The sequence below is a fragment of the Magnolia sinica genome, chromosome 16 (genome assembly GCF_029962835.1).
Source record: "Magnolia sinica isolate HGM2019 chromosome 16, MsV1, whole genome shotgun sequence".
Lineage (NCBI taxonomy): Eukaryota > Viridiplantae > Streptophyta > Magnoliopsida > Magnoliales > Magnoliaceae > Magnolia > Magnolia sinica.
In genome coordinates this window covers 327,539-345,585 of record NC_080588.1, presented here as the reverse complement: position 1 = coordinate 345,585, position 18,047 = coordinate 327,539, and the positions used below count along the sequence as shown (strand labels likewise).

Here is an 18,047-nt window from a genome sequence, read left to right as displayed (position 1 = left end):
TCCTAGTTTCTTTTTTATTTAATGATCTTGTGTTACGATGTTGGTAGCTTAGGTCAAAATTACGCATGATTTTCTTTTGATTTTCATGATATTTGTAATGTATATAGCGACATTTGTGTTTTTTGGTTAAATATCTTAATTCGGTTATTTGATCTCACATGTTACTTAGTTCATGCATTGGTCTTGCATCACCATTGGCCAATATGACTCACCAATTCATATCCTAAACCCACACAAGCTTTCCCCTAATGACCTGAAATATCCTGGAGATTAGGGAAACAACCCGACTTCCCTACATCACAGGAAAACAGACAAGGAAACAAACTAATAGAACTTCACACGCTAATAGAAGTCTCTAATTATCATGTGAATGGATTGTTTTGACTGGCCATAAGCCATATGGTTGATGAGGCAGGCCCACAACCCATCTAGGCCCACGACCCACTACAAGGCCTAACATATGCTAATTTTGGACTATTTATTTATAGATTTGGAGCCTAAATATCAAGATTCTGCAATTTATTATTTGTGAAAAATATGGGAGATTATTTAACGATGTGATTGAAGATATGGGGAGATGTGATTGAAGATATAAGGGCTAATTTGAAGATATAATTGAAGATTTGAAGGATTATTTACTAGATTTGCTTTTACTATTATTAAGCTTTTACCATCTTAGGTAGATTAGATTGATTTGAAACAATTATGATTGATTTCAAATCATAATTATTTTCAAGTCAATCTCTTAGTTGGGGATTCTCATTGAAGATTCATTTAGGGGCTATAAAAAGAGTGGTGTGGGAGGTAGGCGTTCCAAGATTTTCTAATTGTGGCCTTTTCTTAAATATTGTAAGAAGTTTGATATCTCCCTCTCTGCTCGAATATTCTTGTGGGTCTACTCTTATCCCTTTTTTAAGGATTCAAGCAAGACCTCATTGATTCGATAACCGGGTTTCACCATTTGGGTATCATAGCAGGTGATCATTGGGGAACTGCCATTTCTACATCATCTCCTAGTGGGCTTCAAAGGGGGTGACACAAGAAGAGTTTGTGCAAGTAATCCAATTGATACATGCACTCACGAACCGGGTAGATCAACTCGCACATGAGGTAGGCAATCTCATTAATCAAGTAGGGGAGCTCCAGCATGGAGGGAATCCAGAGACCGAAGTTGGAGCACGTGGAAATGTATGGGAGGGTTCACACCAAGGTCCTAACCAATAACAAGCCGCCCCAACTCATGAAGACAACAATGATCAAATCTTTTCATTGCTGAGAACCCAGAATTGAAGTAAAAATTCCGAAAACGACAAAGAGATCCATGAGGTCAAAGGAAAAGTTGATATCTGAGGTGATCAATGCATTAACGTTGAACCTAAACTTGAATTCACCAATGGATCAATTAATGGATTAAACGATAGTGGCGGTCACATTAATAGACATGCAATAAACACTCAAATTGAAGAGCTTTTGTGAAAAATGACTGTGACATGAAAAACGAGGCAAATGTTTTAGGATCTATGAAGAAATATAAAGTTACAACAAACAAGTTGGCACCCACAAAGGCGCAAGTGAAAGAGACATCTATAGTGGACTCCAAGGTTGTGATGAGCCGATGCTTAGGGTTGCACCAACAGCTTCCACCAACGAAGAAAATTCATTGTAGAGGTAGTACAAGTCCAAAGGTTGATATTGGTTTCCAACTCGAAGACAAGTTCTTTCAAAGTTAGAGAGAATTGACCAAGGCCCACGGCCAACTATAGGGCCCAACATACGCTAATTTTAGATAGTTTATTTATAAATTTGGGGCCTAAATATCAAGATTTGCAATTTACCATTTGTGAAAAATATGGGGGCTGATTTAGATATGTAATTAAAGTTATGGGAAGATGTGATTGAAGATAAGGGGGCTAATTTAAAGATGTGCTTGAGGATTTGGAGGTTTATTTCCTAGATTTGCTTTTACTATTATTAGGCCTTTACCATCACAGGTAGATTAAATTGATTTGAAATCAATCTCTTAGTTGGGGGATTCTCATTGAAGATTCATTTATGGTCTCTAAAAGGGGGGTTGGTGTAGGAGTTGGGCATTCCATGATTTCCAAAATGTGAGTTTTTCTTAAGTATTGTAAGAAGAAGTTTGATATCGATCAAGTATTTCTCCTACACTACTCAAATATTCTTGTGGGTGTACTTGTCCATTTCTTTGCGATTCGGGTGAAATCTCATTGACTTGATAACCGGGTTGCACCAGTTGGTGTTTGCAGAATACATACAAGCATGATAATTTTAGCACATAAACTAGTACCTAATGGTATCCAATCACACATGTGATCAAGATGGGACTAGTTTGGATCCTCTGATGCATAAATATGACCCTTTTTCACAAGATGCATTGCTTGGATGCATCATTTTCTCAATTACAAACTTCCCAGCTACACTACATGGATTCTTCTAAGCAGGATAAGTATCACGTGTTGGAAGCATCTAAAACCAACACGTATATGCAAAATGCCACAATTCTTGTCTTAGCAAAATCCAGCCTTTTAGACACCTTAACAAGAAAAACCATCTCAATGGACACTTCTTAACAAGAATCTATGAATTATAAATTTTTAAAAATAAAAAATAAAAAAATAAAAAAAGAAAGATAAAAATTTTAAAAATAATAAATAAATGGATTTAAAACATAACATGAGTTAATTGTTTAGATTTTACAGAATCACTTGTAAAAAAGTTTTACTTTTTTTCCCCTTTTGATAGGTAGCCAGGCTCAAACCAAAGACCTCAATGTTGAAACATGCCCTATCTACCACTGGCTTATGAGCTCAAACCCCTCGTACAAAAGACAAAATTATAAAATTATATCATCTTTTAACAACAAAACTTTAGAATTTTACTAGATGTTTAATGTCTTCTTTCTTTGTTTGTGTATTTATTTTTCAAATTAATAATACCACCCATCCTTTCAAATAATAATAATAATACTACCCCCCTCATTTCAAGAGTAAGAGATGGAAGATTTGCAACTGTTGTCGGGTCCTCATATTCTATATTTGAAGAAAGGGGAACTACATGATATTCCCTCAAAATGTAAAAGATTATATGCATTCACCAACTACAATACACGTGGGCATGCGAAAAACATTTCGGGATATGGTATAATAAGCAACTATCCAATCCATTTTGCTTAAATGGCTAAAAGAAGGTGGAGACAAGATAAGAATTAGGTCATGATGTGCTACCCACATACCTCCAATATCTGCTAGTGACAATTTCTCGTGCAAAACTATTCTTGCCACAACAGATGCCAGAATTGGAATTGTAAAGTTCAATACAACAGCATTAGACAATGGTAGGCTTTGGATGCTGAAAAGAACAATTTGCAGAGATTTAATGACTAATAATTACTGAGAGAAAAAAAGGCTACCAAGTATTTAGCACAAACTTTAGAACTTACATGTAGAATAGCATAAAGTCAATAGAAAAACATCATTGAGAGGGAGAGAGAGCATATGCATGATAAGATTCAGAAGGCATGATAAGATTCAATAGTAACTCAGAATGATAAAGTTCACGCATAAACATTATAGAAATTTGTATCCCAATTTTCAATATGGATAGTTTAGTGTACCCTTTCAATGAGTTTAATAAATTCTGTATAGGGAACGTTAAAAGCACACCAGGGAAGAGGTCACTATTTTCAATAGTAACTGAGAATGATAAAACTCATGCATAAAAATTATAGACATTTTTTCACCCAATTTTCAATATGGATAGTTTAGTGTACCCTTTCACTGTGTTTAATAAATTTTGTATTAATAAAAACAAAAAATAGTCTGTTCATGTCTTAAGTTTTTTGCACGCTCCTTGAGTGGTCATTGTATCATGATATTTCATGATACAACAACCTTATTTTTTGTGTAGCTTATAGCTGCATCAAAGTTAGCATTCCCACAATAGTTTGGTTATGATCTTATAAAATGGTTGGTCAAAGTGCTGTCTGTTATGAGCTTATAAAATGGTTGGTCAAAGTACAGAGTTATGAATTTCAAATTCAATCTTTAATTGTTAGAGTTGTTGATGTGTTGTCTTTGCCAACTACTTTCTTGATTCTAATGTTTGGCAGCGAATGACCAATGTACAAAGTTCTTAAACCCCTCCCCTTTCAGGACTATCCATAATGGTATTAGCCTCACAAGGGATGTTCTTCAAAGATGCACCCATGGTTCCAACCATATCCCAAATTTCTCCAAGAGTCCAAGTATATCCACCAAATCCAAGGTTCCACATTCCTTGTAACACAACCATAGCTTACACTTCACTCAAGTATCCCTGATGGCTGGAGAATCCCAATTGGGCCTTACCCATTTCACCTCACACTACACCTCCGACGCTTGTTATACCCAGACTACTGATGCCATCAGGCGCTCCATCACAGGTCTATAGGTGGGTCCCACAATCAGATCAAGTACTGCTCTGATTGTATCTCCAATTGTTAAAAGATACACTTCTATAAAAAGTTTGCTTTCGGGATATTAGCGCTAGTCCAAAGGGCATTTTTCTTAGAGCAAAATCTTATGTAATCCAATGGGCAGTGGCCTCTTTCAATGTAGAGGCTTGTAGTGGGTTGTGCCCCTTTGCTTTCCTTTTTTCATTCTTTTGTATTCTTTCGGCTTTCCCATTCTATTATTAATTAACTGTCATCTCTCAAAAAAAAAAAAAAAAATTTAACCAATAAATTGTCGTCTTTCAAAAAAAAAAGTTTGATTTTCCGAAAAAATTTTGCAACATCTGATTGATCTTAAGATTCTTAGAATACAGGTTATATGAATTATTATCTTCTTTTGGTGATAAACAACCCCACATGTATACGGAGAGAGAAATAGCAATATAACCCATGCAGAAAAAGGAAAGGGAAAAAAAAAATGTGTGGCTCCTACTAGTTGGAAGCACAAATCTTTAGGGGGAGAATCGCAATCCCTACAAGAATCTAAATTGAAATCACAAATCTACAGTTCTGATGGAGTTGTTGGTCAAGTGGAAGGAATCCCGAAACTGAGATCCAAATATATAGACAAAAGATAGATGAAATAAAACTTTTAGTTCTTTTATTCATCAGATTGGAATTCCAAGAAGACTTTCTTTCACTGGTATTGCAAGCCTTTGAAAGTTGTTTAGCAGATACCATAACATTCCTAGTTACCAGTGAATCTTTGAAGTACAAAACTCCCATTCAAGCTCTCCTCCAGTGCAAGTTATATGGTGATTTGCCCATTCAATGAATAACGATTTATCTATTGCTAGAGGGTAAGAAACCTAGACAGCCAGCACTTTATTTCTGCAATCAACTGTTCCAAAAAACAGTTTCCTAGCCCTATGAACAGCATCATGTGTTGCATTTGCAGGTCCAAGGTTCCAGCTTTCCTTTTCTTCTTGCAGTTTTTCTTTTGCTTTCCTCTTCTTCTTGCAGTTTTTCTTTTTCTTTCTAATAAAATTTTGACTAATCATAAATAAATAAATAAACACACGCCTCTACAATAAATGCAAAAAGTCCTCACACACAGACACACACACACACACGTGCAAAAAGTCACAATAAATGCAAAAAGTCCTCAACCTATTATTTTTTTCTATTATTCCCTATATATCCACCTTGATGTCTGTTCGTCTCCCTTCTCTCTTTATGGACACCACAGGCAGACGTGCCTGCTTCCGCACCCACATTTGCACAAACCAACATGCAAGATCCAAGCCTCTCAAAAGGTGGACCAACCATAAGGTTTCATGCGCCAAAAATTAAGCCAATATTCTCATTTAGTGGCCAACATACAAAGAAAATAGATGGACTGTTAATAGGAATTGACAAACACACCATCATACTTGTGCGGCCTATCCCTTCTAATTTGAACCACTCACTATTTTACTTTTAACCACCCTTTTAGGCGGTTCGGATTTCTTGATCAGTGCAATTTTAGACATATGCTCCATCTGCAGTTCAACCCAGAATTTGAGATGGTCTGGATAGTTGTATACTACCGTTTCTTTAGTCGATGAGACTTGCAAGAAGGCAATCACAGCACAACTTGTAGTGTACTTGTACCTTCTTTCATCCTAACATGCCACTTTTGTAGGACATCCTTACAGTGAAAACAGTAGGCTCCATGAAGACCACCTTTCTTAAAGATCAAGTTGATCCACTTATTAGGTAGGCCTTACCTTATCTTGAGTCAGATGTTGGTGCCAGTTGATTCCAACAGTGTGGCCCATTTGATGAGCAAACCCTTACCCACCTGATTTTTGTGGCAGATGATCTTTATGGTGGAGCCTAATGGTTTCATGGTAAGGATGTCCTACACAAGTAGCATATTGGTCTACCAGATACAACAAACTCTCAGTCAGTTTCCACACACACAATGGGCCAGACCCCTACGATGGTTCACCACCATGATTCATCCTTTTTAAGTGTTGCTCTCATGTTTCGATCCAGACCATCTACAATGCAGGCAACGTTGTGGATAAAACATATCATAAACGAATGCCAATTGAGAAATCTTAACTATTGATTTTAGCAATATCAAGTATATGGTTGAAAGTAAAATAGTGCGTGGTTTAAATTCCAACAGAAAAATAATCAGCAACTATAATAGTGTGAATTTTGAGTCATGTTCTATCCAAAGTTTGTGATGCAAGACAACTAATCACTTGCTCTAAAAGCTCGAATTGATAGAGCGTGGCTAAGCAATCCATTTATCTCATGGCACAGGCCCCACATCCCATAGGTTAGGTCCTCAGCCGAACCCCCCTCGTAGGCCCCACATCACACAGGTTCCACCTCACACAAGCCACCCGCCTCTCATGAGCCGCCCACCCCAAGTGTGCCCCTGCATCCCACAGGCCACCCCACTTGAGCCCAATGTGAAAATGCCCCTGCATTAGTTTGCTTAACGATTTCAGTGGTCTAGATTGATGTACGACTATGCCATGTGAATGCTTGAAGAGTCATCGCCATTTCTAAAATGGATGTAAATAATCATAGAAATTGGCTTGTGAAAAAGCATACAACAGGAATTAGAAAATAATAATAATTAATGCCCTTCCCCTTTTTTTTCACACATGTGGGGCGCTCTCCACAACAAAGGGGATTGTTTGCAACAAAAATTAATGAAGCGGTGGTTGGTCTAGAAAGCTCAAGAAAGGGGGCTTTAGGTCATAGACTCATAATCCCTTAAAAAAGGCAAAGAAAATTTATTAGATTTCAATTGTCTAACCCTATGTAACTTGGATGGGTGTGTTTCTTGGTTTTAGGTCTGGCAACAGGCTAGGCCTGGGCTCAGCAAAAGACATTTTTTAGTAGGCCAGCCCGATAGACCCTACACCAACAGTTTAAAAAGTCAGGCCTGAGAACTTTCCAGCCCAACTGCCACCCCTATCCAGTGTTAGACAGGGAGGCAAGTTGGATGTATTGGCTATTGAAAGTCTAACTTGACAGCATGTCCATAAAAATTTTAAAAAAAAACTCTTGTATCTTATTAGCTTAGCATAATGCAACAAATCCCAAAAAACCAATAACTAGTTATAAACCCAAAAGCAACTGTTTATTTGTAGAAAGCATCCAAAACATAGAAGACAATAATCATTTATACAATTATTTTCTATGAGCCATGACCAAGAGCATCAAACACACACAAACACATGTTAGCGCGAAATAATATGAAAAAAGAGCCAATGCCCTTGGTGCATGGGTCCATCCTAGGAAAAGACCACATTATTTTCAAAGATATTTGTCACATTCCCCAAAAATAAGTGCTGGAACCATTATTTCTTTAGAGCAAGGTCAACTGAAACACTATTTGCAAAAGTAAGTTATTCAAAGGATACTATCTAAAAAGCTAAAAATAATAAAAGGCACATCACCTACGGAGACAAGCCATACTGTTTGAGTAAGCAGCACTGACCTATAAATGAAAGTCAACAACGAGAGAAACCCAATTAGGGCTCTTGCAAATATAAGTTTCCAGATATGTGGTGGTCCAAGTATAGGTTGTCCAGTCCTTCTCAACCACACAAATGACAAGATCAAGATAATTGCACATCTTGTAAATACAATTTCAAATATTGGAATTGATCCAACTGTCAATTACAGAAAACAGAATACAAATCAGAGCTTAAAACAACACTTGATTAATATGCAAAAGTACATCATTTGTGCAAGTATTTCGATATAAGTTGCATTAGCCAGACGATACTATAGAATATTAACTTCATTAAACCAGAAACTGGCGGAAAGTACAGAATATTTTGAACTACCTGACAAAACAGAATTTATAGGAGGAATATTAGCTATTACCAAGGTCAATAATTCTTTTGGTGGATAAACAAAATATTTCAGTGTAAGGTGGTTTGAAATTGCATGGAAGATGTAATTCTTAACTGCATGAAGGGAATAGAAACAAATCAAGATGAAGACATTATAAAAGTCCAGTCTTAACTCACTGAAGAGAAAGGATACAATTTCCTGCTGTAGAGATCAAAACAGAACTCCAGAGACACATGAAAAATGCAGGATGAAACACTCTCAAGTTTTATCAACTGGAAGTCCATATTTTATGGCTAAAGAAAAGAAAACATAGACCCAAGTCCAGAATGAATTATACATTAGTACATGATTCCACTTTAACAAAGACGAACCATCAACAACAAGGTAAGCTAGCTTTTCTACCAAGAGTTTGCTTATGATTGACACATGGACCAGCAACAAACTAGAGAGGCTGTGCAGTGTCCTCTGGTATCTGGACAACAGCAACAAAAGCTAGGGACTTACCCTTGAGCCTGTTAAAGGATGGAGGGCTACAGGAGCTTCTGCTTTTTCAAAGAGATACAAGAGGAAATATTCAATTCTTGATTGAAACAATGGCATTTCTCGTTCTCCCAGAAAACATACAGGTGGCCTACCTTCCATTGATCCAGGCCACTTATCTGGTGGGAACCATCCTGAATCAATTAAGCCCAAACTCAGCCTTAAGGGAAAAGCCTACTTATGTGATCAGAGGATTTTTCTTCTCTCACTGTATGTCTACAATGGCCTAAACCATCAGTTTGTAGCCAATTATCAGATAGTTAAGATCATCAGATGGAGGAACCTTTTAAGGCATGACTGATTCATAATTACACCTCCCAGATGAATGGTCCGGTCATCAAGATATGTACCCAGCCTTTATAGTTCACCTCCCAGATGAATGGTCTGGTCATCAAGATGTGCACCCACTCTTCCTAGTTCTTAGACTGTACCAACAACACCGTTCAATTTGATCAAGCATCACAGGATACCTTGGACTATATATGTGGTGTTGTAGTTCCATATATTGGGACAAAGCTGCATTTTACTTTATGATCATGTATTATTTATTTACATTGTTATCAATAAATTTGTCAGTTTACATTCTTGAATTAGTATCTAATGAAAGTGATTAATGGAATAATCATCATAGCATTGTCCCAGCTATTTGGAGTCTGGTATTGGATCCTATTACACCAATCATTGGAAGAGGAATTCTCTTGATTGCATGGCCAGTGATTTATGCCTAGCTGCCCACCTCACATCAACCCTCCACCTTGGCTTGAGCTTGATATAGAGAAGTGCATCGCTTCACACCCCTAAAAATTTGGCCTCTTTGTATGGATGGACCCATCACCCATCATCTAAGCTCCCAATAGGAGATGGAAGGCATGGGACTGAAATGCACATAGCACATCACTTTCTCATCTATCTATCTTGTCCTCCCGGGTGTTCCGTAACAGTAACAGTGGCCATAACGGCCACCACCATTACCTTTACGATACGGGACATAACGGCTGTTACGGCCCTGTAACGGCCGTTACGGTCTCTCTTTTTTATCTGTTTATTTATTGAAAAACCCCCGAAAAACCTGTATCTACCCCGTAGTGTTGATTAAAAAGTATGAAAAATGTGTTTGTCCCATAATAAACTATTACGGGGCTATTATGGCCTTTATAGGGGACGTAATGTGCCATTAACGGCAATTACGGGTCATTTTTTTCCATAACGGCTGTTACAGCCATTACGACCCCGTAACGTGTAACGGTTGCCGGTGTTACCTTTACGTAATGGCCTTTACTGCCCCGTAACGGCCTTTACGACACACCAATCCTGTTGGCACATGGAAGCTTAATTTTGGTGGGTGTTTTGTTAGCAATCCAACTTGTTCCATCACTGGAGGTAACCTTCAGGACTAGAATTGAATTATCATCTTAGCCTCTGGAGCGGCCAATGCATCCCATCCTGCAAAAGCAGAAGCTAAGGCTCTTTTAATCGGCTTGAGTTGTTTTTTTTTTCTAATACCTTCACCAAGCCAATTATAATTGAAGGGGTGCTCCAGAAACATCCCTTACTATGATAGTTGAGAGAAACCAAGATTTATGTTGATGAGTTTTCCATGGTTTTGTGTATGCTTGAAAGATTTAAGCAAGCAATAAGTCAAGTATCTTAAGTCAATCTAACTGATGTCCAAAAGGAAGTATGTTTGTTTGTACAAGTTTCTGACCTGAGAAAAAATCAGAGAAGAGTTGCATAATGCAGTAGATAGAGGAAGATAAGGCCATGCAGAGTAAACCAGAGTATCTACTTCCACTCCATGTCCATGAAAGAAATTGATACAAGGCGATGACCTCCGTCTCAGATTCTTTTGATGTTGGCCCCTACAAATACACAAGATAATTAAACCATGGTGTACGCTCTCTCTCTGATATGAAACTGATACATATATATATATATATATATATATATATATATATATATATATGGGAAAAGGTACTATGCGCTCGACCTCACGAGCCCGTCCCATGAGGTCGAGCTGTGTGGGCCCCACCGTGATGCGTTTCGAACATCTACCCCATCAATCAGATGCACCATTCCATCGTGGGCCTAGGTCTCAAAAATCAAGTCAATCCGTGACTTGTGTGGGCCACACCACATACAGAAGTGGGGAGGGGCCGTGCACCATTAAAACATTCATAATCAGTTTTTTGGGCCCACTGAGATGTGGTTTGCAAATCCAGCCCATCCATTATGTGTGTCCCACTTGGATGAGGGTTCAGACCAAGTTTCAGCAGCATTAAAAACTCAAGTGGGCCCCACCAAGTGCTTTTATATGTTTTAACGGTGTCTTCACATGATTTTAGATGGTATGGCCCACCTGAGTTCCGTATACAGTTGATTTTTGGGATATACCATAATTTAGAGGGGACCCATCAAATGCACGGTGTTGATGGTCGACACGCATCACGGTGGGGCCCACACAGCTCGACCTCACGGGAGCTTACCGTGAGGTCGAGCGCATAGTACCTTGTCCCTATATATATATAGACACACACACACACACACACACGAGCAAAAGCCACAGTTATGGAAGCCACTAGGATAGTGATCATCATAACAAGTCATAAAATGGTGATGGAAATGGGAAATTAGAGCATCCATGAGCGATGTGATGAATGATAAAGAAATAGCATGAGAGGATAGCAATTAGCAATAGCATACCTTTTGGAGGGGCTTCCTTTTGGGATAGGAGACGGAGAAGATGTTAAATTTGGGTTTCTCCACCTCTTTATTTAAGAGCAAGGCAGTTATCTCATTCTCATCACTCACCGAATCCACAGCTGCTGCAGCATCTGTGCCCACCATCTGAATGACGTGTCCTCCTCCATCCCCTTCTCTTATTCCATGCTCCATCAGATCCACGGAATCCATCCCCTTTTCCACCACAACCACAACTTACTATTTGTATGTATGGTAACGTTCGGTAATAGCTACCAGCGATTGAAAGAAACTGAAATCTTTATTGCAGAAACCTCTCTCTAATTCTTCCCGGGAGAGAGAAAGACAACGATCATCTCACCTTTCGAGTTTCCTTGTGTATGGTTTAAGAGTAGACAAAGTCTCCGGCATTTGTCCAGGGGCATCTTTGTTATAAAAGAAATTCGAATTATGTCTTGTACCGGAGAGAGAGAGAGAGAGAGAGAGAGAGAGAGAGAGATTATGTTTTCGGAGTCTGACAGAAGAAGACGCAGACATGGTAGACTAGTTCAAACCTCTAAGATCAAGGGAGCTTGCAATATGTGGGGCCTACATTATGTAACACATGACATCTGACCCGTACATTAGATGTGTCGCCTCACGTTCTCCCCAGGGCCCAAAACTCGGTGGGCCACTGCACATGGGACAAGTTGAGACGGGATGGGGATCCACGGGGGTTTTGTATACGAAATCCAGGCCATCCAGGCCCTTAATCTTGCCTGGTTGAAGGCTCAAAACAAAAAATAGGGTGTTTTGAAAATCATGTGGAATCCGGTGAAGATCAAGGGTGGAATTCTTCTCGCGACTTGTTCCATTTTAGGTGGCCCACCTGAGTGTTTTAAAAAAAAAAAAAAAAAAAACTGATTTGTGGAGGGGCACGTCTAATGGACGGATTGGAAGTGATACATACAGCACGTGGGCCTGACATCTGCCCGGTACCACTGGAGCGCAGCTGAAGACCAAGAGGGCACCTGGGTTGTACTCAAGTGACAAATCGAAACTCGGTTCAGTAGCGCAACAGAGGTGTGTGGATCGTTCCCCTTTTACCGCTGAAATTTGAGTCCCACACATTACGTTACGTTACGCTGTGCGCATGCTTTAGTTCCCACACAGATGCATGGACATTAGATGGGCCCCTTATTTAGATGAGCTGACCACAAAATTAGGTAGGTCGACTAATCAGACAGGCCACATGTGCACATTGAATGAGGATCGCTACTATGGGGACCATCTGGTCAGTTGACTGGGCAATTTTATTTTATTTTTTGGCAAAGTCATGTACACCAAGAGGCCACCAGATGTAGCTGCGATATCCCACATGTTCTCTCTCTCTCTTTTTCTCATTATTATTATTATTGCTTGCAGAGAGCCAAAAGTTAACGAGAATGACGAAATTACTTTGGGGGACGAGATCTGGACTTTCTTTTGGCGCCACCAAGAATTAGGTATGCTTTGATAGATATGTAGCAACTTACAAAAAAGTGTACTTGATTGCACACCAGATATGTACTTATTGCCGTATGATCCATGGGCACTTTATCCATTGCAATGGAGTTTATTCAATAACCCAAACCATTTTATGTGACAGGCTGCTTCTTAGAAGTGGGTATTCAAGGCTTGTAAAATTCTGAGTATTTCCAGCCTTTGATTATACAAAGTTTATGTTGGCCGTCCATTTTCAAAGCAAAAAAAAACCAAATTTCAAATGTTTAAAATAATTCAATTTGAGATGTTTTATTTTCTGTTTATCTATCAAACAAGTTGAAACCCATCATATAAACGGCTTGGATCATTGAAAGATTATCAACATTCCAACACTAAGGTTCCAGCATCTCAAATTGCAAAATGGTCTGATGCATTCAGGCAAACCCCACTTACAAAATGTACATCTGGCATAACTCAAAGTGAATCCATCCGAAATGTGAGACCCATGGTAGGTAGGTCATTGTCCAACAGTCAGATTGATTGAACAACTAAAACCTCAGATGATTTGTTCGTTGAATTTGGTCGCTGTCCATTGAAGGTCCCTCAATTAGCTAATTAGGAAATGAAATTAACGGTTATGGATGGTTTAAGTTACCCATATACCAGAATGTGCAATTTCTTAGTGCCAAACGTCACACTGAGCCTTAAAATTTCTTTTTTTTAAAAAAAAAAAAGCCAATGATTCTTGGCACAAGGCCAATCCATCATAGGATCCAACAGATGAACGGTTCAGATTCATACCCGTGTGCCATGGGCATCAAGATTTGAGTGCCCAACAAATAATTGGATATCACCTGCCAGGATCCTTTTAATTTATTTTCAGTGTTTTTATATATTTTAAAGGAGTTACGGACACGCTGGCAAAGATGACAGTCCGCCGCCACGCACACAGATACAGCGCATGATCAAACTGAAAGTCAATCTAAACAATCCAAATCTGGGCAGATCAGGGATCGAACATAGCACAAAGTTCACACGGAAACAGAATCCTAACAGCCCAATTGGCTGTCATCAAACGGACAGTTACACTGGAAATAAAAAATAAAAAAATCTGACAAGTCCTATTCAACAAATCCATTTCCATACCCAATTAATCTGGTATTAGGGACATGATTTACCTACAGTGGGGCCTCTGATTTGGGCTTATTCAAATTGGTAGACCATGACCTGCCACAGTATCAGTACTGCTTTATGTTATAATCTTTGGAAAGGATCTAATATAGCTAGTTGTACCACTGGCTTACAATACAACTAGCTACTTTGGACACATGGGACAGTCCCACCATCAATTTGGGCCGTCCAATCATTACGGCTGGCCCCTGGAAAGTGAGGATGAAAGATCACAGTAATTGGACAAGCCCATCCATCCAATCAAATGCAGTGGCAAAATGAATGGCTAAGATGGAATTGACCGAACCTACAATAAGTTCCCATGCTTGCACCATATTTTGTGTTGTATTAGGAATAATCCACCCTTAAAATTTTTAGTTAAATAGACGGGTAAAAGTGTTGTAGACTGTACATTCCCAACATACGGATATATTATAGTACATGGCCTGTGAATTCCAAGTTTATAAGCACAACCAACGTGCACTGGATACCAGTTTATCACACATTTCTCCAGTAACACATGTCAATGTAATCAGGGGCCATGGTATTATTTAATGGTATTGGACCTAGTAGATAAAAGGCTGTATCGACTGAATTAAATAAATAAATAAACCATCTCCATATTATTGCTAAAATTCTTTAAAATGCGGGGATCCTAAATATGTCTTTTTTTTTCAAGACAAGAATTTGACAATGTAATGGCCATTCTTTGGTAAGAACAATGTTGGTCAAGCGATGTCAGCTTGACCTGTTGAAAGTCAATCAAATAGCTCTAATAAAACACAAATCAAGCATAACCTGGTGGTTTAGGGCTTGATTCATATAAATACTACAAAAAATGGAAATTTGAAGAAACAAAAATGATGGCTCAACTCTTCTTCCGATATTTTTCAAAACAGTTCATCAAATCCCACTCAAATTTTGTGATTGATCCTCACAATAGGCCTAGATCTAGTTTAAAGTTAGTTTTCAGCTTCCTTTATTTATTTATTTAAATAAAATTAAAATTTTATTTTAAAAAAAAAAAAAAAAAGAAGCTTCCTTTTGGGTTGAAATGAACCAAAAAGTGAGGGGAAAAAATCAAAGAACGCTGAAAATAGAAACTTTCATAATGGACCATTTATGGTTGTATATGGCCTGTAACAGCCATATTGGCCATGTAACGATACCAACACAGATCATAAGGTGACTAACGATGCCAGTACAGCCCATGTTTTTCATAACAGACCAATGCACCCCCTATACCATAACAAGAGTGACCATTTTCTTTAACACAACAGTGGATATGTTGTAGAACATAACCATTTTTTAATACCATGTTCAAGGCCCCAATCTCAGGACGGCTGGTCTTATTTCAGTGGCTGTAAGACACTTGAATCCTGATGCATTTGAGAATTTAAGCATTACTGTCAATTTTCATCCCAATAATTGGTGCCTGTAGCTCTAATAAGAAATGTCACATGAAACTGCTGGCTGTTAGTTTATTGTCAATCATCCTCTCCAAGGCCTAAAATGGACACTTCAAAGCATCTCAATACCTTCATAGCTCCAGCATGCCTCAGTATGTCACAAGCATGGAATTCCATTTCACTTAAAGTAAACTTGCTCTATAAAATTAAATAAAAAAAGTAAATTAAAGAAATGACTATATTCTACATTCTTCGATAAATGCTGGTTTACTCACCTTTAGTTGGAAAATCAGGGTATAAGTTCATTTCTATTTCTTCCAGAGAACGCCCTTTTGTTTCAACTACAAAATACTTAGCAAATAATGCTGACAGAACAGAAACCCCACCAAAGCTTGCGTAGACAGCACTGATTCCAAATCTATCCACCAGTTCCAGGAAAAACAGCCCCACCAAAAAATTGCAAACCTGAGATGAAGTAGGGTGCATATGAAAACAGAATTCAGGCTCTGCATGGATGTCAACAGACAACTGAATGCAAGAGCAGTAATACGAGCATTTTGACAGCATCTGCAGATGACACCATATATGGAAAACAAAGACTTGAAAAAAGAAATTAATGCTGCAATCTCAAAATAAAAATCCGATCGAGTTTGACAAAACCATTGCCTGCCCATGAATTTACTCCACAACATGCTGAGGAACTACGCCAGATCCATGTCAATAACTACAAATGGGGACATGGCAAAACCTCGGGTTCGGCTTGCCAACAAAGCATCATGGTTTTCGTTTTTTTTTAAGGGCGCGTTTGCATTGTAAGTTATATTAGATAAGCTAATTATGCCTTAAGTTGCTTATCTTGGTTTCTACCTATTAAGTAAATATGCTTGTTTGGTAAACAACATGCTTGTCAGTGAAAAAAAAAAAGTAGAAAAGCATGTTTTGTTTCCAACATCATAAAAGTATTTGTTTGGTCCACCCTCATAATCACTGTCCATCATGTGGAGCCAACCTTTGATGTGGATTGTTCATTGTGTGAGCCCCAGCTTTGATGTGGGTACTCCATCATGCAGGGCCCTACCTTAGATGTGAACCATCCATCATTAGGGGCCAACCTTTAATGTGCATTGTCCATTATGTACGGCACACCCTTGAGGTTGGTCATCCATCATGCAAGGCCCACCATCAATGCTATTGTCCACCATGTGGGGTTCACCTTCAATATCCATTGCCCACCCTGTGGACCGTCCATCATGTTGGCCCCAATACTGATGTGGGCCGTCCATCATCTGATGTCAGGCTTGGATGCAGGCCACTCATTGTTAGGGCCGACCCTTGCTGTAGATTGTCCATTATGTGGGACCCACCTTGATGTGGGTCATCCATCCCGTGAAGCCCACTTTTGATGTAGACCATCCATGATGTGAGCCTCACCTTCAATTTGAATTGTCCATCATGTGGAGCCCACCTTCAATGTAGGTGGTCCATCATGCGGGGCTTGCCTTAGATGTAGGTCATTCATCATTAAGGGCAAACCTTCGATGTGGACCGTCCATTATTTGGGGCCCACCTTAATGTGGGTCATCCATCATGTGGGCCCCACTTCAATGTCCACAGCCCATCATGCGGAGCCCACCGTTGATGTGGACCATCCATCATGTAGGCCCCACCTTTGAAGTAGGTTGTCCATTTACCAGCCCGCTTTAGATGGGAGCTATTTATCATTAGGGGCTGACCTTTAATGTGGATCATCCATTATGTCGGCCCACATTAATATGGCTTCATCCATCATGTGGGGCCCACCTTTGATGTGGACTGTCCACCATGCAGGCCCCACCTTAGATGGGAACAATCCATCATGTAGGGCCTCCTTTGATAAGGACCGTGAGAGAGAGCCTCCTTTGACGTGGACCGTCACTGAGAGAGAAGAAGAAAAGTAACAAGTCAAAAACTATCAAGAAAAAAATATATATTGAAATAAGTAGATTTTAGCATTAAGTTACTTTTATAACGATGCTTACCAAACTAACCTAAGTGAAAAAAGTAACTTAATGACTTAAAATAAGTTAAAAAGTAGCTTATTTGGTGGTATCCAAACAGGCCCTAAATGAGGAAATTTATTACGACGGACAAAATAACAGAGACTGCTGAAAACAAGTGACCTTTAATCACTGCCTCAAAAGCCAGGCAATCAAGCTTCACAAATACAAATACAAATACTGGAACTGGAAATGGAACTGAAGAGAGCTTATGATATGAGAGAAGCCACCATGGTCCACAACCAGTTGAATGGAAGGATGAGCAAGCAATCGCTTCCCTCAAAGAAAGAGGAAGAAGAAACGTTGCCCATCACTTGGTGCACAACTAATCTCAGTCATCCATATCCCCCGACCAATCCCGCATAAGATCAACTAAAACCCAAGAAATCATGACCCAAGTGAAAAAGAGAA

At 39.0% G+C, this 18,047-nt stretch overlaps 2 protein-coding genes across 6 annotated transcripts in view; both read right to left on the bottom strand.

Annotated features, from left to right (window-relative positions):
- LOC131228587 (uncharacterized) overlaps positions 1–12,539 on the bottom strand; it is a 49,724-nt gene extending 37,185 nt beyond the window's left edge. For 3 of the 4 annotated variants that reach the window (XM_058224343.1, XM_058224346.1, XM_058224345.1), the window contains exons 1-5: positions 12,507–12,539; positions 11,561–11,773; positions 10,566–10,719; positions 7,959–8,133; positions 3,254–3,369 (exon numbers count right to left, since the gene is read on the bottom strand). In XM_058224343.1, coding sequence (XP_058080326.1) covers positions 3,254–3,369; positions 7,959–8,133; positions 10,566–10,719; positions 11,561–11,773; positions 12,507–12,524 — 676 coding nt within the window. In that variant the 5' untranslated portion in view covers positions 12,525–12,539. Of the gene's footprint in view, positions 1–3,253; positions 3,370–7,958; positions 8,134–10,565; positions 10,720–11,560; positions 11,774–11,918; positions 12,289–12,506 lie in introns of those variants that run through there. The other variant, XM_058224344.1, reaches the window with a different exon arrangement.
- A 3,267-nt stretch (positions 12,540–15,806) lies between these two features.
- Positions 15,807–18,047, bottom strand: part of LOC131228742 (probable plastidic glucose transporter 1) — a 41,304-nt gene continuing 39,063 nt past the window's right edge. For both annotated transcript variants that reach the window (XM_058224593.1, XM_058224594.1), the window contains exon 11: positions 15,807–16,065. In XM_058224593.1, the coding sequence (XP_058080576.1) occupies positions 15,868–16,065 (198 nt within the window). In that variant the 3' untranslated portion in view covers positions 15,807–15,867. The remainder of the gene's footprint in view (positions 16,066–18,047) is intronic.